Source organism: Sander lucioperca, chromosome 8 (genome assembly GCF_008315115.2).
Source record: "Sander lucioperca isolate FBNREF2018 chromosome 8, SLUC_FBN_1.2, whole genome shotgun sequence".
Lineage (NCBI taxonomy): Eukaryota > Metazoa > Chordata > Actinopteri > Perciformes > Percidae > Sander > Sander lucioperca.
The window spans coordinates 5,217,333-5,239,040 of record NC_050180.1 but is presented as its reverse complement, the minus strand read 5'-3'; the positions used below and the strand labels follow the sequence as shown (position 1 = coordinate 5,239,040).

General features: G+C 40.6%; 1 protein-coding gene across 2 annotated transcripts in view; it reads left to right on the top strand.

Annotated features, from left to right (window-relative positions):
- LOC116053532 (inactive dipeptidyl peptidase 10) overlaps positions 1 to 21,708 on the top strand; it is a 255,317-nt gene that overhangs the window by 201,640 nt on the left and 31,969 nt on the right. For both annotated transcript variants that reach the window (XM_031304612.2, XM_031304611.2), the window contains exons 6-10: positions 10,580 to 10,632; positions 11,742 to 11,823; positions 16,416 to 16,536; positions 18,056 to 18,210; positions 21,084 to 21,181. In XM_031304612.2, the coding sequence (XP_031160472.1) occupies positions 10,580 to 10,632; positions 11,742 to 11,823; positions 16,416 to 16,536; positions 18,056 to 18,210; positions 21,084 to 21,181 (509 nt within the window). The remainder of the gene's footprint in view (positions 1 to 10,579; positions 10,633 to 11,741; positions 11,824 to 16,415; positions 16,537 to 18,055; positions 18,211 to 21,083; positions 21,182 to 21,708) is intronic.

The following is a 21,708-nucleotide window of genomic DNA, read 5'->3' as shown; positions in this document are numbered from 1 at the left end:
TACCATGAAGTGTGTGCTTGCAGTTTATGGTAACCTGTAATGAATGATGAAAAGAATAACAAAGGGACCTGGCTCTGCTCTAAAATGAGTAAACCAGTCTCCTGTTAATCATACACTTTGATCCCATGCAGGCTTTGAACTGATACATTGTTCTATATAACAGTCTTTGTGCTGGCTTCAGAAGCTACACTATAGCTACACTCTAAGGCATATCTCTGTATTAACAGTTGTGTGACTGTATATTTTAACAGAAATTGTCCATAGAAAGTGATTCACAGTGTGGTATGTAAGGGGGAGCAGCTTTGTATGAGAGAATTTTAGATATGTCTAACAGTAAAAGTTCTGTATGTTAACTCTAGGTACACATGTGATTTAAGTTTTTTTAGTACGGGACAAAGTTCGTGTAATGAGCTGCCAGTACTTTTTCTGTTATGTTATGGATTTGTTTCCTAAGTGAATGAAGGAGTCTCCTGTTACCAGGTGTTGGAGAAAGCTCTTTTAGCGTCACCTATCTGTAGGATTACATACAGTTATCTGACTTCATCTGTATCACACAGTGATTAAGCTCGACAAAAGCTCCTAATCTCTGGGATTCCTGTTTATCACTGCTGACAAAAGGCTTGTGTTTTTCAGCCTCGTAGGCAGACATCTTGTAATTCTCTTGTCAGCACAAATCCTTGCAGCCTAGTCACTTTTTCACTCTTTATATGTCATCTTCTGGCATCTTTGTGACCAGCGCTTTCAATCACGAGCAACGGCATTCAAATGTGGTGTGGGACGTTTGTTAAATTTTCTCTCTCTCTCTCTCTTACTATGCATATTCAGTTTTTTTCCTTTTCCACTGAAGCTAAAACGCAAAATTAAAAAAAATAGCTTATTAGCTTTAAGCTGTGTGGGTTTGACGTTGACTGATTTCTCACTGATTCGGAGTGACAGCCTCCATTGTTTGCATGTCAAGTCGTAAATGGATTGTATGCTTTCATTTGTTTTGTATATTACATGATTTCTGCTGGTTTCTGGCTGCCAATGCAAAAAATCCATTTTCCTCCAACTTTGCCTTGAGAGTGTTCTGAATAATGCCGATGGAGTTGTCTTAAAAATGATGTATTTCATATTCGTATGAGATGAGTTCATGTTCCAGTGTCCCACCTCAAGCCAAAATTGCTGATGAAAGAACAAACGAGCTGAGTGGTGAATGTGAGTGGAGAGTCACAGATGTAATGCTGAAAACAAAGGGAAAAGAGGAGACAGTAGAGCCCACCTGGTATGTCAGAAACAGGACCAAATATCCCACTGAAAAACAGCACCTGCGTCTCTGTATTCTGTGTTTCAAATGAGTGTGTTAGAATGGGGGCTGCTGCAGTGAATTGGGATACCGACTATTATACGTCAACATTTCTCAGATCATGCCAACACAGTACAAACAGTATGCCTTTGTGATTTTACAACACTTGCATTCCTTACACTGTCTCTAAAAGCTCCTGGAAAATGTTGTACATGTTTAATGTACTGTGACTAGGCCAGCCATTAGGAAATATTGACAAAGGGAAAACATTTTCCAAATTGAGCCCCTCCTCCACACCCACTCCACCACTAACACAGTCACTCAGGTGACTTTGTCAGTTTTACAGAGCACAGCATCGTGTCCGGCGTAGTTTTGCGGGCTGCCATTTGTTCTGGGGCGATTGAATAAAGTAATAGTGGTTGCTATTGATAGCTTGGCTATTTAAAAATGGCGGGTTTGTGCACGATGTCCCGTGCCACACTAGTGACGGTTCTCTCTGACCAATCAGTGGTCTGCAGTGTTTTAACTCCACCTTCTGGTATAAGTGTTGTTTGATTCGACGCTGACCTACAAATAAAAGAACCAGGTACCATCGAAAACTTTTGCTAATGGAAAATCTAAAAAAAGAGCAAGTAGACAGTAGCGTGCAGTGCACTGGAAATGGGCATTAGAGAGCAATCTTTTTTTCTTTCTTTGTTTCCATTAAGTTTTGACCAGCTCAAAGCAGAGAGTGAAGCAGTTTTTGAAGTGTGTGATTTTGATCTTTGAGTACAATCCTGGACCATGTTGTGAAGATGAAATAGTTCTTCAAGTTCTCTTGCAACCAGACTAATGTGTTTTTGTGTAAAGTCTCTAAATGGGCCTGTTGTAATGGAAAGCTAGTGCAGTGTCACAAACATGAAGGAACAAAAGTTCAAAGCTTCATACCTGTAAGTGTACCTAGAGGCAACATTGCCATGGCAACGAGATGGTTCACTGTGCTATACAGTGTCGGCTGCACATACCCTAAAGTCCATAGCTTTGTAGTTCTTCGGTAGCCATTTGGCCTGACATGTTTTCCACTGTACAGATCCATCCAGGGAGTTACTCCCACAAAGCTATCGATTTTCTCTTTGCTTATTGTGGGTGATGCCAAGCAGGGGAGGGGGGACTCAGTTACACTTCCTCTGTCATGACAGTCCCAAAACACTCTTTATGTGTCTGTGCTGGCTTTTTTCTCTTTGTGTTACTAAGATGTTGTAGTTTCATGTCATACCCTAATATCTCCTGGGAGACTACATACTGTGAGCTGAAGTGAAACCAGAGCTTTTATGTTCTGTTCTTGAAGACATTTTTTTTAATAAGACAGTTGTAATAACACAAATTACACATAGAGGGGGTAGACGCGTGCTTTGCCCCTCTCCAGTGGCTCCATGTGGCTTTCACAAAAGAATGATATGGAAATGAATAATGGTTATTTTTTATTATTATTTAAATTTCCTTGTAGGCCTAAAGTGATTCTTACTTAATCAATTTACATAGCATGTCATTCAACTAAAATGTGCATCATAGCCTACATTCTTCTATGGCCCGCTGTTTTATCCTTTAAATGACCGTTAAAGACACGGCCATAAAAATTAGGAGTAATAAGTACTATTAGTAATTATTAGTAATGGCTAATTTTGACTTAATCCAGACAGATTTAAAAAAAGATTTTATGGGTCCAAATTAATGTAACTTGATGTTTTAAAAACCACTCATTTATCATTGACTAAGTCTTATTAGCAGCAACTTTATAATAGTACAAATAATATTAATAATGTTTGGTTTAAAAAACAATTATAAACCATTGACAAAGTGTTACCTAAATATATAATGCTATCTAAATATATAAACAAATTATTTTATATTACACTAATGATAAAAAACATAAGTAAATAACTTTAAAATAACTATTAACTAAAGTGTAATCAACTAGCAATTTACCATTTATTAATGATGGTTATTTTAAGGTGTTACCGACTAAGTAAGAGACACTGCCCTCAGCCTGGTTGTCACATTGCCAGAGGGTGTGTGCTTTCAAAGACCAAAGTTGTAATATTAATAACATTTTGTTATATTGGCCCTTGTGCTTTGGGTTTGTGACATTATATTCATCTCCACAGCCATTGTTTATGTCAGTGTTGAAAATGTCACAACATTTTGTGTTTTATCAGCGAGCCGGCAACAAAGGTCAGCGTACCCATGTGAGCCCTACACCTCATTTAATGGAGCGTTGCTGAAAAGTTCATTTGAGGGCTCATTTGGGGCCCGAGGAGGGTTTTTTTTCAATTTCAGGGCAGATAATTAGGAAGTTCGGGCATGTCCGAGTTTGACAAATGTGTCTGAGCACCTTGGAGAATCACTTCGTAATCCCAGGCACCGTTCGCCACAACACAGAGAGATGTTTGTAATAACAGCCTGCACATTTATATTGAACACACTCAACCCCTGTGTCAACTGCAGTACATTCAGCATGCACGGAGAACTTACACTCTACATAAAGTCGATATGAGTCACTTGGAGCTCAGTGAATCCTCTTCTCTCCAAACAGTCATTTACGTTCACTATTAACGAGAGTCGTGTTATTTATGTGTCAGCTTATTGTTATGGGCCGTTCATGGGTGCTTAGGCTGGAATCCAAAGCCTTATTGTAGTCTTTATAATAGCCATAACCCTCATTAACATCTGTTTAGTTTCTAGTACTTTGGAGAAAAAGATAATAATATACTCTGTTCTCTGTGGGAGTACTGGAACATAAACCGACTATCCTACGTTACATTTCAGATATGTAAGTACTGTACTTACTTCTATAACGCAAACTCCTGACAGAAATATCTGGCTCTTTAGATTGTAAATGCTCCACAATGTGTATGTTAGTGTGGCTAACTTTGTCAGCTGTTTGGTGCTCAGGAGGTAATGTACAGTGGGTTCTTAAAGCTTTTTCATTGAAAACAATGCAATGAGCAGGCTGTTCTCATGAACCATTTGTACATATACCAGAGCTACATAAAGTAATGCACTGTAACTCGTATGTATTTCACGTATTTATTACTGACTTTCAAGCGGTTGGGGAGCGGAGTTCATGTCCTGGAAGAAGTTAGGGTGGAAAACACAAGACTTTCACCCAGGAAATGGGTGTTCATGTTCCGGAAGTACTATTTAAGGGGACTGGTGTTTTAACCCAAACTGCAATCTTTTTTTCTAATCTTAACTAGTCGTTTTGGTGCCTAAACTTAACTGTTGTTGCTGCATAACAGTCACCTTTTGTCGACTAAACTCAACTGCAACGGCAAAGGACCGGGACCTCACGGTGACCGGTACCCGTCTCATGGTCATCTTTTCTCGGATGAATGTAACTGTAAATTGCTAAACTGCTAAAATTTTGTAGGATATCATAGCAATTGTTGTGCATAAGTTTTCATACAATATCATACGAACCCCATTATGAGATTACGTTGCTATGAGAGTGGTGGGAGTGAACCGACACAGCAAAGCTGTGAGACAGAAAACCAAAACAGTGAGCTAAAAGATGCAAAAATAATTAAAGCTGCAAGCAGGGTTGGACGGGCCCTCGCTCCTCTGTGCACGTCAGGGTTATTGGCGGATGCCGCTCCTTGCGACCGTGCATTTGCGCAGCACTCACTCCAGATTTCCACTGGATGCGGAAGGTCTGCGGACCGGCTCCGCTGCTGAACGGCTGCGTGCTCCGCCGTCCGTCAATACCCACTAGGTCCGGAATCGTTGCTGCACGGCTGCGGCCATGACTGACAGCTGTAGTCACGAGGACCCACAATATCTCGCGAATTCACGTAGAATGGAACCACAAAACCAACAACAGTTTGTTTCCATCCAGAGGAGTAGAGGGGAAACAACTCTGTGCTGTGTTTTCAAGGTGTAGTGCAGGGAAATATGATCCACTGTGAGCATGGTGTATTTTATTTTGAAAATGAACCGGATTTTTATTTTGTTTCTGTGCTCGACTTCCTGTCCTGCACTATCTGCCATGTGCTGAATTGCTGCGGAGCTCTCCGGCGTCCGGCAAAAATAGAAGCTCTGCATATCTGCTCCGGAGGGATGGGACCGCCAGCTGGGACGCAGTCGGAACGCAGCCGGAATGCAGCCGTTCCGCAGTCAGTGGATATACACACATTGACTTTAATGGAAACCTAATGACTCCGCCGACGTTCCGGAGCGGATCCGCAGCCGTTACGCATCCAGTGGAAATTGCCGGTCAGACACTGCAAATCATGAGTTCAATGATACCTCACATAAGGGTCTACCTTAAGCAGTTCAAATGTTATGAACGGGGCGTGGCTTAAGCATAGGGGGCGGGCCAAACCATCACCAATGAAGAAGAAACTATCTGCTGAGTTCAATGACACCTCACACAAGACTCTACCTTAAACGGTTCAAATGTTCTGAAAGGGGGCGTGGCCTGAGTAAGTAGGCGTGGTTAAAGTATAGGGGGCGGCTCAGTATCACATGTAGACCACACATAAGTTTCATGTAAATCGGATGATGTTTGTCCTATAAGGCTGATTTCCTGTTGCCAGCGGGGGGCGTTATGACCAAAAGTCAATATTGGCCTCTATATGTCCTCAGGCCTGGACTCTTGTCAATCGTGAGAAATTTCAGTCAAATTGGACAATGTACACTAAAGTTACAAAACTTCTCCGTTCATCGTAAACACTCAAAATGGCCGCCATGCCACGCCCACACCGTTGGATGAAAAGTTTTGCTTTTAATAACTTTTCATCGTTAAGGTCTTTAGATAACACAGAACGAATTTAAAGTCGATCTGATGAAATCTCTAGGAGGAGTTTGTTTAGTATAGCGCCATGACTTTTAGGCCTACTTCCTGTTGCCACTAGGGGGCGCTTTGACTTTGAGTAAATATCGGCCTTTAGATGTCCTCAGGGTTGGACTCTGATGAATCCTGAAAGGTTTCGAGCCAATTACAATCAAATTACACCCACTTCCTGTTTCAATGGCGAAACGCACAAAATGGCCGCCCCGCCACGGCCATGCCCTATGACGAATTCATTTTCTTTTCATCGTTAATGTCTTAAGATGGTACAGATGAAATCTCTAGGAGGAGTTCGTTAAAGTATGACGTGGAAATGGCCAAAATCTCACTAATTTTGAACTTTCAATTGGCGGACTTCCTGTTGGGTTTGGGGTATAGGTCCAATGAGCATTTTTGTACGTCTTGAGATGCTTCATATGTGTACCAAGTTTCGTTAGTCTACATTAAACGTACTGCAGGGGCTCAATTTTTTTAACTTTGTAGGGGGTGCTAGTGAGCCATTTCTGTGCGCCTATTCGCCGCTGTCGGCGCTCAGGCCCTAAATATCTGTAGAACTGAGGGGTACTGCAGAATCGGGGAAATAATTATCTGTGGATTCATCATTGCGAACGTTGACGTGACACCTTTTCACATTACACATAGTTACCTGATCCAGTAGCTGCTTGGGTAATTTCTACATTGCTTACCATCTGAGGTACTGCAGTCACTTTGCCATCTGCTGTAGTGCCACACTGAATGGCACTGGCCTGTTACCAACAATGGCTAATTCTTTATTGTGTGAATATAATTACAGTGGGCTAAAAAGGGCCAGTTTCCATCCTCTGGCCACTTTTCTCACACACAGTGGTGCAGTGAGGCAAATACAGGTAACTTAACTGTCCCTGGGCTGACGTGTTTATATGCCTAAAGAAAATAGAATGTACCCACATGCAACTTTTACAGCACAACTTTGGTGACATCTGGATATAAATACCTGGTGAACAGTCCTTGCCGTGGAATTAAAAAAAGAAAAGAAAATGAAATTAAATGTAATCAGCTGCCACTGACATGTCTGCCTCTCATATAGATACGTGTTGAGGTTCATCCCACACAATAAAGGCTGACTGGTTCTTTATTAGCTAAAGTGACTAACACTTTGGCTTTATATGAACAAACATGGCTTTATTGACGAAGACACAAGTCAAACGTGCTCATATATATAGCATGATCACTGCAAAGCCTTGGGAACTCTGTGGTGAGCTACCAGGGCAAACAATGGCCCTATCTTTGAAGTTTTTTTTATCTCAACCATGGTGCCTTTATTGCAGGTACCCATACAATAAATTTCACTGATGTATACTGAATGAAATATGCTGGAATTTATTTCTGGATTTGAAAGTTTTTTTTTGTTTCACAAAGTGTGTCAGACATAGTGAAAAAGAAGTTTCATTAGGTATGTGATAAGCTTTGTCTCGAGGATGGACAGAAGCATCGAGCTGCCAGCTGTATGACCTTTCTTGTTGTATGGCTCCAAAATTGTTAGCTGTCAACATTTGTCTGTCATACGATTTCAATAGTGATGGCAAAATGAAGCTTCATGAGTCTTTGTGAACCATTTTCTTTATTTTCTGAGCCCACTAGATGGCGCTCTTGGTTTAAAGACAAAGGCTCAAGGAATGGCAATTCAGTGTGCTTTCAACCCTTTGTTGAACAGAGAGCGCCATCTAGTGGGCTCAGAAAATAAAGGAAATTGTTCATGAAGCTTCATTGGGCCATCACTAGATTTCAACAAAACTACTACACACAAATACTTCTTCCTGCCATGGAAATCATCAGTGTCTAGCTTTGGACTTATTTTGCATATGCCTACTTCATTGATACCCAGTGGGTACACTTACTGTAGGGAGAACAAGCATTTGCCAAAGTCAATAGAGTTAAATCAACTTCTGTCCCAGCTTGGGCGATCATTCATGTTGGCTTGTCAGTGCTATTTAAGTAAGAGTCATTCATCAATCTGTGTCCCTATCACAACTTCTTTCAGCTCCTGCACAATCCAAGATCGTTATGCATACATCACAGCGTTAAAGGGAGACCTACCTGGTTGAAAAAGGCCTTTATTCCATGGACAAGGGCCCCTGGTGCTACAGCATACAATGATGTTTTAGACACTATTGTGTGTCCGACTTTGAAGCAACAGTTCAGGGAGTGCCATTTCCTGTTTCAACATGACAATGTCTCTGCACAAAAAGAGAGAAAGAGAGTTTGGTGTGAAAGAAAATGACTGATCTTCCCAGTATGAACAGTACAGGTGTGGAGGGCATCTGACTGTTATGTGAGTGATTAGTGTTCATATCCTGTCATAAATAAATAACTTGCCTAACGTTAACCATAATTTATTTGCAATAACCACGGTCTATGCATCGGTGAATATGCTGAGCATGATTTATTTATAGTTACGTAACGTTATTTATATATCATGTAGAAACAAACTGAGACAACCCATTGAATGTGCTGCTTTCACACGGTATCTCGTTTATGCCTGCAGACAGTAACATGTTTTTCATAAATCATTTTTAAAAGGAAATGATTTGCTATGGTATACATAGACTTTAAATGAGACATATTGTGTTCATTTTCAGGGTCATACTTGTATTTCGGGTTTCTACATGAACATGTTTACATGTTCAAGACACACATTTGTTTTTCTAATACTGTCTGTCTGAATATGCCTATATTCACCCTCTGTCTGAAACACTCCATTTCAGATGGGAGGGGCGGTATATTCTAACGAGCCTGCATGTGACCAATCTGAATAGCTTGTTAAATCCCATTAGTTCTCATCTAGGCTGCCCACATAAACAGACGTATTTCACAGTTTGTGGGATGGAAGGAACTCTAGATACCCAAATGTAGCCTACGTGCACAGGAAAAGAGAGTTTTTCATGTCTCCTTTAAATGAAAAATGAGTGAGATGAATGACACTGTCCTCCCTGAGAAACGCCCACATAAGTTGTTTGTACAAGCAGCAATTATGACTCATATTTACGTTTATAGTGGCAGCGCCCACTAGTGGCTGTAGGATTTCACCCAGGAGACCAAGGATGGGTCCCATTTGAAAATAAATTTAAACAGCGAGTTTTTTTTTTTTTTTTTAACTTTATGAAACAAACAGGGCTACGTCACGAAATAATATATCATTTTATATTACATCATCCTGTGCGTAACCGAATATGATGATAACATCATATTCGAGAGAACATCTGATTTTAACCCAAACCACAATGTTTTTTCAAACTTAACCAATTCGTTTTTGTGCCTAAATCTTTACAAACTGTGACCGTTTCACAACGTTAGCAACGTGTTTTGCAACCTTTACCTTCTCTGGTTTACATATAAGGTCGTATTTCCTGCCACCGTTAGGGGCGCTAATTAATGAAACCCTCCTCTGGGTCGTATTAAAGGGTAGGAACAAACAATCTACTATGGTTTGGAGGAAATTATATGTTATATTCCACTTTATATGTAAATCGACTGAACCATGAACTGTACTTTAATAATATTTTGATTGATTGTCACTAAAGATCTGAAAAATTCATATATTGTAGGCCCCTGTGTCATTTTACCTGTATTTAGGGTTCCTGGCAGCTTTAAGTTAGCTTTAAGCTTAGTTCAATCAACAAAATCAAAAGTCAAACTCCTAGCTACATTTCTGCTGAAAATAAAGATGCCGTGCATGTGGGGTAAGGACCGTTTCAAATATAATATAATAAAGACAAAAATGTATGCATAGAAAGTCTGCAAAAATAAACTCAGAGAGTTGACCCTGCTGTCCCCTCTGTGCCCAGGTATTAGAGAAAGAAAACGTCATTTCATGCACACATTGTCCTCATGACACACTTTAAGTTACTGTGATGATAGACTTATGCCGCAGCTTACACCCATTGTCAGTCAAGTGTTTTCTGAGTTTCTACATTAGCAGTACAAAATCTTCTCCTGTAATGTATTCCTCTGCTTTGTGTCAGAGCTCAATACATGAGTGTCATCTTCATGATGAAATGCAAAAATATGGCCTGTTTCTGTGGCTGATCACCAGCCGCGGTCAGAGGTCTATTATCATGTCAGCCGCAGCTTCTCCGGTGGGGGGTTCAGACAGCTTTACATGCACCCCTCTGTCACTTTGAATGCCTCTCCCTCTCTCTCTCTCTCTCTCTCTCCCCCCGTCTCTCCCGGGCTTTCAGCACGGAGGCGCTCGCCGATGATGGGTTTCTCAGATGGAATTAAATGTCTCGTCCCACAGCTGTCACCCATGCAAATTGCATTGTCTACAGATTCTATCACTGAGAACAGCCAGCAGTCTGTTTTGTTTGATGCCTTCTTCCTTTTAATTTTTCTGTCCTGATGTCATTATCCGTGGCGCTGCTGCTTCTCTCGTTAATGTTTCAGACAGTCATCTTTTAATCTCTCTCTCTCTGTCTGTGTGTCTGCAGGTTTACCGCCACTCCTACATGGCCTCCTACAGTATCTACAATATTCACACACGGTAAGTGTTTTGGTCCTCCTCAGCAGCTCCTGTCATCTGGGAGAAAACGTGGCTGTTTTTCAAAAACTGTACAACACAGATGCTATCGGTAAAAGGCTAGTGTGATGAAAGTATTGTTATCACCTGTCTACATGTTGTGACACACATGAGGAAAATGTGTTTCTCAGTTGGTCTCCTTGTTCCAGCTGACCGAGGCTGCAGAAATGAACGAGGGTTACATACTGGCTAGATTTCTAAAACATACATGTGGTGGATGGATTTGTGCAGAATGGTAGTGTCCCATGTCTATGCTACAGTAGGGTCAAAGTCTGACACTTTGGGCCCACCCTCAAACCCCCCCAACATACATATTGGTAAATTGCCATCACTATGTAATGTATGCCAAATTAGTTATAAGCAGTTAGATCCTGGTTTCATTATGGATTACATAGATGTACAGACAACTATTTTTTTGTACCATGAATTGTATGTGTGTTATAAGGCTGCAACTAATTATTTTTATTATTGATTTATCTCTCAATGCTTTTCTTGATTGATTTTTTTGGTCTGTAAAACATCTGAAAACTGTAAAGAAATAAAAGGCTGGTCTGTTTAATTTCTGACTAACAATCCAAAACCCAAACATTTTCAATTTAATAAAATGTGAGACAAAGAAATGCTCACATTTTCAACAACCTGGAGCCATCTATTGTTTTGCATTTTTGCTTGAAAGAAACAAGACCATCAATCTTTTTTTATAGAGCACTTTTCAAAACCCACGTTATGTTAAGTGCACAAAACAGCAACACAAAAAAGACCATTCATAAAAACATCAGGTTTTTACAACAATTACAACATCTATTTGGTGTATAGAAATCCATACAGTAGGTAAGAATAGGAAAAAAAACATGTTTAAAAGAAATAAAAGACAAGACAAAGTTCAAAGGAGGTTCAAGCTCAAATAAAATTCGGATAACGCTCTGATAAAATTCTGTTTTAAGAAGGGACTTAAAGGAGACTCAGCTGAGCTGATATCCTCGGGCAGATCCTTCCCGAGCCTCGGTGCCCTGAATGCAAACACTCTGCCCCCTTTATGTTTGTGAAGACATTGCTTTTTGTCGTTTCTTTAGGGAGGTTTGGGAGCTGGACCCTCCTGAGGTGGTGAACTCGGTGCTGCAGTACGCTGCGTGGGGAGTGCAAGGCCAACAGCTGGTGAGAACACACAGAAAACCTCCCACAGCCTCACCCTGCCTCTCGGCACCGCATCACTTTGCCTGCATTACATTTATTGCATTTCAGGGTTAATGTGGATGTAGTCTATATCGACGATGATTCATTTCCGGGATTGCTCCGGTGCCGCCGGAAGATCCGCCGGATGTCCGTCACCTTTCGCTTTCTTTGTGTTGGAATTCTAAACTCCGGTGGATTTGTGAGGACTATGGTTAACTGCTCCTCAGATCTCTGCAGGGTAAATCCAGACAGCTAGCTAGACTCTCTGTCCAATCTGAGTTTTCTGTTGCACGACTAAAACTACTTTTGAACGTACACATGTTCCACCAAAACAAGTTCCTTCCTGAGGCTATTTGACAGAGGCACCGTTGCTCCGTCCGGCGCTTAGCACCGCCCAAGACGATTGTGATTGGTTTAAAGAAATGCCAATAAACCAGAGCACGTTTTCAGCATTTGTGTGGACTAGCCAGACCTTCCTCCGCAGCGCTGTGGATACATATTTACTTCTTTGTATCTTATACCTACTGAAGCTGCGGTAAACAAGTTATGAAAGCATGTCTATTTCACGATATAAGGTTTCAAGGTTACGAGGTTGATGTTTGACTGCAATTACTAACCAAGACAACACATTGAATCAGCAGTAAGTACACATGAGCTTGCTTTCCTTTCATGTAGTTAAATGGGCAAGCACAGTTTATAATGTAGCCTTCGACTCCAGCGTATTTGTTGCTGAGTCCCACAGTCTTTATCTGCCAAACAAATGACAAATTTATCTTCAGCTCCAGGCCTGGTTGATGTGTGTGTTTCTGCTTGTACCGCATGTGGTTTTAGTGGCATGCACTTCTAATTCAGAACTCCCCGCTCTACTCATTATGTACTCAGGTTTTGAGGGAACCTAATTAGATGCACATTTTCTCCCATCATACCTTCTTTATGTATCTACACCAGACAGATGGGGAGGCTTTTTTGTTGACAGATAAAAAAGGCTAAAGCATAGTGGAGCTGCTTGCTTTGTCCATATTTGCAAATTTCAGCGTGTAGTATTTGAGCATAAATCAAACCCAACTCCATTAGGAAGTCATTATGGTGATAAGGAGGTGAGAGCTAGACAGATGTGAAGGCTTTCTGGCTCTCGAGCAGCATGGCAGCATCATTAGCAAGAAGTGCATCTTCGGAAGCTACGACATGTGTTTTGTGAAAGTCTGTAAGTGAGTCTCTTAGCAATTCTTTGGGAATTTTTGTATTCTCATTAGGACGCCAGGAGGTTACGTTTGGAATATGAATCAGGGTTGTCTGTTCCTCACGTCCAAAGCAATGTATTACTATATTAATAAAATGTATTATTATTACTATAATGTTGCCATGGATTTAGTGAGTAGCGTTGTTGGCTACAACTCGAGCCCCATTCCTTAGCCCATATTTGTTTCCATTGGCAAATCCACACATTAAAAGTGTGCCAAATTAGCTATTAGCAGTTCCTGTTTGCAATGCCTCCTGGATATACCAAAAAACTATCACTGGATTAATGTGATACTGAAGAAACCTAAAAACATGATAATTCTCAGGCAACTTCTGTAGTTATAAGGAGCTGTTTTTCTATGACTTCTGAGCGGATTTATAGACATTTAATTATGATGGGGATAATGGTATCAGAGATACTGAGAGAGTGGAAGTCACACTTAACTTAAAAATCTGTTTTATTTCTGTGTGTTCAGACTTGACTGAGTTATGACTCTGAGAACGAGTGTCATTTTTTATGCGTGGCGCGGCAATCGGGCTAAGCGTTTTAATGTTACTAAATTGTCTCATTGTTTCAAAAACCTCTGATGTAAATTATAATTGTGGTCATGGTTCTGGTCATGTTACTACTCTTGTCTTTTTCATCCACCTTTATTTACTGTCACCTGTAACCCTTATCCAAAAGATAGTTGTTTTAGTGCCAGCAAAGTTTTCTTTGGTTTACTAGGACAGGCAGGCCACAGAAGTTATGGAAGTTAAATTTGAGAGATTGACTAACGCATTGTTGGTTTTGATCTATCCATACTACTCTCAGTAGCCAGCTAAGTAAAAGACATGACCAAAGCTTTGAGATTTTCATGTTACATTTTTAGTGATGAGGGCTTCTCAAATGTACATACTACTTTAAAAATGTTCAAATATAGTTAGAACGGAACTACTTCCCATTCACAAAACACATTTTTATTCAAAGTTATTTGGTTTCATTACTGTTTAGACTAAAAGCAATGTCATCTAGAGGTAGTTAAATCAATCTCAATAGCTGTCTGTGGTGATAAATTATCTGTTTTCCCAGGCCCAGATCTCCAAATAAAACATAGAGACTTTCATAATTTGATCAAACCTGCAGCAATAAAACCTGAAATGGCTGACTATACTCACTACACAGTTGTAGTAATGAACCCTCCCATTTTGGAATAGTCTGCTGTTAGATAATCATTTCTCTAGACTGCCTTCTGGACTGATGATTTGTTGTGATGCCTTCCAGCCAGACAGCAGAAGGCCCTGCTGACCGCGAGGTTGTGTCAGTGCAGAGAGAGGCCCATTGCTAACAAATTGTTATGTAAGATCACATAAGGCCACAGATTCTGGCTTTTTGGAAAGGCCAAAGAAAGATTATTACACTTTGGTCTGTGTAACATCGACAAATGTTTGTTTGACAAGTTGGATTTGTTTTTTGTGATGTGTGTCAGCTTAGTTTTTTTTAAAGTTTTTTTTCACAGGGAAATTTCCGTAGCACTCTTCTCTCAGTATCAAAGTAATCCAGTGATAGTTGTCTGTACATCCATGGGCCATTCATAAGCTGGCAAGATTTGAAAGTACCTATCTCCTCGGGGCTTCTTCTAACCCCTCCCCCTGCCCTCGTGGCTCCGCCCACACACAGACGTGCACAAGCACCACTGCATCGCCGCTTTTTTAGCTTCAGTCTTTATTTTCTTTGCATTTTTAGCAGTGCGGGTGGTTGCAAGTAACCGCGGCAGTGGCAACTTCTGCTACGTTTTCTCCATTCTCCAGTAGCCTTGCAGTAACTCCGGCGGCGACGATGACGCTCTTTGAGATCAGACTCGTAAACGGGAGGGGTAGAGTAGGCGCAGCGAGGCAAGGAGGCATATCATTGGTTCTTTCCAAGCTGATTGCTGGGAGTCTTTACAGGATTCCAGCAGCAGCTACAGATAATGGATCTTTTTCACTCCTTCATCAGAGCCCAAGAGTTATGTATTGCTGTCAGGGTGTCAAGACCATTTCAAACAATATAAATTATATAAAAGTTTAAATTGGAAAAGTTGTAACCCACAGTGTAATTCATTGAATCCATGGTCACATTATATTTCATGGTTACATCTCAGAAAAAAAGCCTCATGGGAACTGTAGCTCCAAATTATCAGCATGATTATCCCGAAAATAGAAGTAAGGCAAAAAATAATAACACGAGTGACAAAATCCTTTTATGTGACCTGTTTTATGTTGCACTATCAATATATATTTTTTGACATTACTGAGGCTCAGAATGTCCCATCAGCATGGTGCTGTCCAGTCATATACACATATTTACTGTGTGCTAATAGCCTGCGACATACAGGCAAGAAAGCCAAACTATTTTTAATAAGAGCGTGGGTGGGGTGCCTTGGGTTGTGCAGTTGCATTTGAGATGGAGAATTCTGGAGGTTTCTGGTTTTGCAACCCGTGCTCACTCCCAGCTTGTCAAATATTGACACATGGTCAGTGGCTCTGAGCGTCAGATACCAATGCACAATGCACCCTTTAGCGTCTGTATAAAACGCACCAGGCTTGGCAGTAGCGCTGTAAGATGATGTAGTATGAAGAGCGACAACGGTAGGGAGTAGTGTGGGGTGGTGGAGGGATCACACAACACAGGACTTTCACCCAGGAGGTATGGGTTTGTGTCCTGTTCTTGTCCCATGTGTCACTGAAACGGGCATTTTTTAACGCCACCCACAATCTTCCCTAACCCTAACAAAGTTGTTTTACCCTGCACGTTGAGAAATTACGCCAAATCGGTCCCGACACAGAGCGACAAAAGTGAAAAAAATGAGTGTCAAATATCACCGCAGATGGGATTACATTGGAATTAGTTAAAAGCACCATGCATCTGACTGAGACGCTACAGGACACTTTTTGTGTCAATAACTAACGCCAAAAGCACCTGACCACATCTGTTTTTGACGAACTAAGAGTAAGACTGTGTTGGGTTTGCAGATTGTAATTTACTGCTGAGGCCTTTGGAGGAGTAACGGCTTTACTTCCACAAATACAGTCTCCAGTACTCCAGAGGTAATCACTTGATGGCTTGACCGACAATGCTTTGCACCTTTAATCCTAAAAAAAATAGTTTGGATGCTTGAGCCAAAACTGTGTTTATTTAATATAATTGTTAATCCAGTGGATGTGTGCTAAAGATGTGAAGCCTGAAATCTGGCACATACTTGGAACTTTGTCAGCCTTGCACCAGTGTTCCTCAATTGGAGCATTTCTCTACTCCTTACCACGTGATGTAACATTTAATTTGTGACTGTGTGTGCTTTCTCTCTACTCTCTAGATCTACATATTTGAAAATAACATCTACTACCAGTCAGATGTCAAGAGTAACTCCCTTAGGCTGACATCCTCAGGGAAAGAAGGGATCATCTTCAATGGGATTGCTGACTGGCTCTATGAAGGTACATATCAGCTTCTTTACTACCTTTTAACTCAGTGTAAGGGCAAAACTAGCCAAAGCATGCAGTGTTCAGCTCAGTTCCTGGGAGCTGTCTGAAGAAAACCATGGCAGGATCTAAATGAAAAACAGCAACTTGATGTCAGATAATAATGTGTTGAGAAACTGGGGGTTTTAAACATTGCAAAAATACATATGATAATATCTAACTTAGTTTTCAAAGTGTTGGCAGACTGTCCCATTAAACTGTAAATGCCCATCTTGAGAAACATTACCTTATAAAAGACAGTGATTAAATATTCATGGTGTTTGTTTTAGTGCAGATATCTCCCCACTGGGTGTGAGGAGTCATTTTATGTGCCATAAGTAAACACACACTGCAAGCTGTTAGCGACTTTGGTCAATCTCTCAGGAGACAAGAATATTATGTAAATCTTATAAAAAGGCAAGAGACGCACATAACTGCACTGTTGTTTTGTCTCCATTTTCCCGTTTATTATGTAAATCTTATAAAAAGGCAAGTGACGCACATAACTGCAGTGTTTGGTGTTTTAAGCCCCCAACGGCATCTTCCAGGCAGTGCTACCTGGAAGGCACTAGGATTAGGCAATGGTTAGGGTTAAAACACAACGCCCGGGATGGATTAAAGGACAATTCCAGCGCAAAACATACCTAGGGGTTAATAATGGATGTGTACCTACTGTCATTCTCTGGGACATGTTTTCATGCTAATCGAATGTGTTTGTAGCTTGAAAGAAGCTAGCGCGGACCGCTGATTAGCTTACAACGCTAGTATTCGGGGTACAGGGAAATTAAAAATAAATCGCTATTTTGTACGACTAAAAAGGCTCAAAATATCACCAAACTTCAATGGTAGCATAATGAGGGTCCCTACATGTTAACCGAAGCATTGAGAACATTGTAAGTGTACCGACAGTTTATTGAACGAAGAGCTGCGAGAGCTCCGTGAAAGGGCTACGAGAGAGAGAGAGCTATGCTGCAACAGAGCCTCGTACATGTTAAAGACGTTGCCAAAGGCAATTCAGAAGATGGACATTTTTTACAAATAGTCAGTGTTGTCACAATAGTCAGTGTTAACAAAAATGTATAGTTATTTTATGGATTTTCATGCTTTTAATACAATTTATCAACTTTATTGTTTAAACCATCTACATTTTAACCATAATGTAATGTCAATAACAGATAGAAATGTCCACACAGAGTAATGCATTAGCTCCTAACTTAGAAGTACAGTGTACACGGCTGAAGTATATTGTGATTTAAAGCTGCTCTAAGTAGAGTTTAAACATTCCCAACTTTGGCACCCCCAGTGGTCGTGTCAAAAATGCTGTAATCACATCAAAGTTCTACACATAGTTAGGCTAGCTTTAAGCGTCCATTGGCAGATCATATGTTAAGGTATTTTGTGTTATAAAACGGTAACAATCGTACTTTTTGATCCCTAACTTTCTAGATTGATTTGATAAAGGAATGTAGCTCACCCTGTGTCTCCTTCCAAACAGAGGAGATCCTTCAGACCCATGTGGCCCACTGGTGGTCGCCTGACGGAGAGAGGTTGGCCTTCCTGGTCCTGAATGACAGTCTGGTGCCCAACATGGCTTTACCTCGCTTCACCGGCATGACATACCCCAAAGGAAAGCAGTACCCATACCCTAAGGTAAACATTACTTAGAAGACACACCTATCACAATATCACCGCACAGTTAACACACTGGATACATGGCCATTAACCATGCTTCCAGGCAAATATGAAGTATGAAGATGTATTTTAGCTACGATCAGCCTGCCCAGGGACTACGGGTGAAAATTAGCTCTTGAGCTAAAACCTGGTACTATGCATCTCTCCTCTTGAGGTTGATGTTTATTGTTACGCTGTCCCTGTTTCTCTAAATAAATAAATAAGAACAAGATATCTGTTGTCATTTTCATTCACCATTTTGGGATACACGCTTGTTTGCTTGATTTTCAAGAATGAGATGAGAGGATTGATGTTCTATTTTGTACATGCTACACGGTCAAACAGGTTTCCCTAATGCCTCTACACATTGAGACCCTGAGATCTTTACACTCAACGTCCAATTAGGAGGTGACTACTGTTAAGGAAAAACTCAGGAGCAGCGCAATTCATTTCACATACGTGAAGGAGATTCAGGAGACCTTGATGACTTACACAGAAGCATTTAATGAACACTCAATTGAGGAGACATGAAGGAGGCATTACAGTTTATCCACAATGTGCTATTGCGCAGTGCCGTCCCAACTCTCTGAAGTTCCTGTCTTCCTGAAGGTGAATTTAAACTCATGCTGGAGTTTTTTAATGTACCGCAAAACAAAGTCCATCTTAACTACCTACCTTAGAGTTGCTGCTTTTTTTTCCTCTTTGGACTGAGCCAGGCTGTTTCCCTCTGACTCTAGTCTTTATATTAAGCTAGGGTAACCATATTCTGTAAATAACTCACAGACATAAGCTAGGTATTGATTTTCTCATCTCATTCTCAGAAAGAAAGAATTTCCCAAAATGTTGAAGTTTAGTTTATTACATCTATTTGTCTATTTGTGTGAGAAGAATACAAAAAGCATTATTCCGATGCAAAGAGAGGAGATGTATTGTATGAGATTTAGCAGCTATTTTCATCTGCAGACCCTGGCCAGGTAGACACCTGTAAACACTAAATTACTTTAATGCAATGGTGCTGTTGTGCCTTTCTAAGTGTACTATATACAGGCCTGTCTGTCTGTCTGTCAATTAAAGGGTGGACTATTTTTTTGTCTTGTTCTAGGCCAGTTGTCTTCCAACAAAACATGTTCATAAAGTAAAGGGAAATACACCTGAACAAGGCCAGTGTGTAGTCTAACCCGTTCTTTACTAAATTTATTCTCCAAACATAGGCTATTGCACAAACTACAGTATGTGTGATTGGTGGTTTATTTTTCCTATTCCCCCATACTGTTTTGTAACAATTTGATATCACAGTTTTACATTTTCAACGCAGTTTGAAATCAGTGAGCTAAAAGAAAAACCGATTGTGTAGAGCTGCCACTCTCCACCAGTGATCAGTCCTACAGGGAGACAGTACAATTTAAAAGAGGCAGGAAACAATCTTCCCCACTGACCGCAGCCTCACTTCAACAGAATGCAACGCACCGCAGTGATCACACACAACACAGACAACACACAAAGTAGTTGGCAAGCTTCAATAGCTTTGCCCATTTTTGATTGAAAGCAGCACCTGTTGTTCTGTCTCAAGATCTTTGTACAGGGCGCACTGTGCATCGGCACAAGTCATTTTAGGAAACACAGGAAATCAAAGTAGAATGAGTTTTTGCAGGCGGAGAGAAAAAGAAAACCAGAAAGAATCCCAAATTAACTTGTAGAATTAATTAAACATCATACAACACTGATCCTAGGCTCTGTTAACACTGATCCTGCCAGCTCTATCTCCACAGCGCTGTGGAGTAAAGTCTGGCTACTCCACACATACATTTTGGTATAGGAGAAAAAACGCATTTCATTAAACCAATCACAATCCTCTTGGGCGGCACCAAGCTCCGGACGGAGCAAAATGCCACATACAATATTAAATGAAGTTAACTGTTCACACATTACAGTAACATGAGCTATTTAAATTAGCTCGATACATGGTTAAACCTCATTTGCTCTTACCAGTGTATCTCCGTGTGTACTTTGTCCAAAGCAATCCCACCAATCGGTCCGGAAACATTAGCACTGTGTTTAATGTTACCCTCGCTAGCTACTGCCGACGATAGGCCATGCTCGGAAAATAAAACTTTTTCCACTACTGATGTGCAAACATGCTAGCAAGTCCAGGTTAGATAGTAAATGGCGTAAACAACAAAATTGTAAATCTTTAGAATGGCTCACCGAAAGATCCAAGCAGGCCTGCCTTGTTGCAAGATATACATTTTCGTCCAAACTTACCATTTTTGCTAGCTTGGCGGTTGTTGTTGTTTCCGTAGTGAAGGGATTTTGTGAACCTTAAGCCCCCACAGATAGCAAAAGGGGAGGGATAAAGCCTGACATCCAGTGCGGAGCCATGCACCGGATATCAGGCTTTTTCCAGAAATGTACTTCTGTCTCTCCATACTACACTCATCCCGACACTTTTATACTGTCTGAGGGAAGGTTTCTCATGGATTTAGAACAATGTTCAAATGAGAACAATGACAGAATGCAAGAGCAAGTTCTTTACTATTGTAATTCTATCATTATGTAACTATTGCTTCAGTAAAGTGTTTTTTCAATGCATTATTTTTAATCAGCATTGTTTTTCATGTCTGCTGTTCAGTTTGTATGGCAAAATTCCTTACAGTTTCTGCATAACAACACATGCATAATATGGACATTTGAAAGAGTACAAAGAGTACAGAGGGCTTTTAAAAGCATGTTGTCAATTAACTATTCATTCCAGGTCTTTATAAGTCACACTTGCCATATTGGATGGTGTTGCAAAAAGCATTTGATGATGTGAGGCTTTTGTCTAAAGTCTGGACTGTTGATTCTGCATGCAGGCTGGCCAACCCAACCCGGCGGTGAAGCTCTATGTAGTCAATCTTTACGGGCCGACGCACACGCTGGAGCTCATGCCTCCAGAAACACTCAAGCTACGGTGAGACTTTTCCATCAGCTGCTGTGCCACTGAAAGGGATGCTTTTGACATTTTAAACTTCAGATGATAATTTTTGCTCACAAGACACTCGGCACATTTCATTGGTAAATCGTGGGCACTGCAGCTTGTTACAGTAGCTCTAACTTTCACTTTCAATGAGGATAGCTAACAAACTGAAGGACAAACTATAGCTAACCAACAATTCCCCCACTGCATGGGCCTGGTGAGGCAAAACACTGTAGTATTTTATGATTATTTTACAATGAATGCAGCTTCTTTTTTTCATTTCAACACATTACAGAAAACTCGTTATAAACATCATAGTTTATGAGATTGCATCACTGTACGCCAGAACTTAATCTTATGGCTGTTAATGAATCTCTTGAGACTTTATGTATTTAAATCAATTGTATGTCAACGGGACTTCTTCCTCCTCCATCTCTTTGCACTACATGTATAAATGTATGTGATTGGGCTGGACTGAGTCTTGGAACAACCTCTCAAAAACAGAGACATGTCTTGTACCA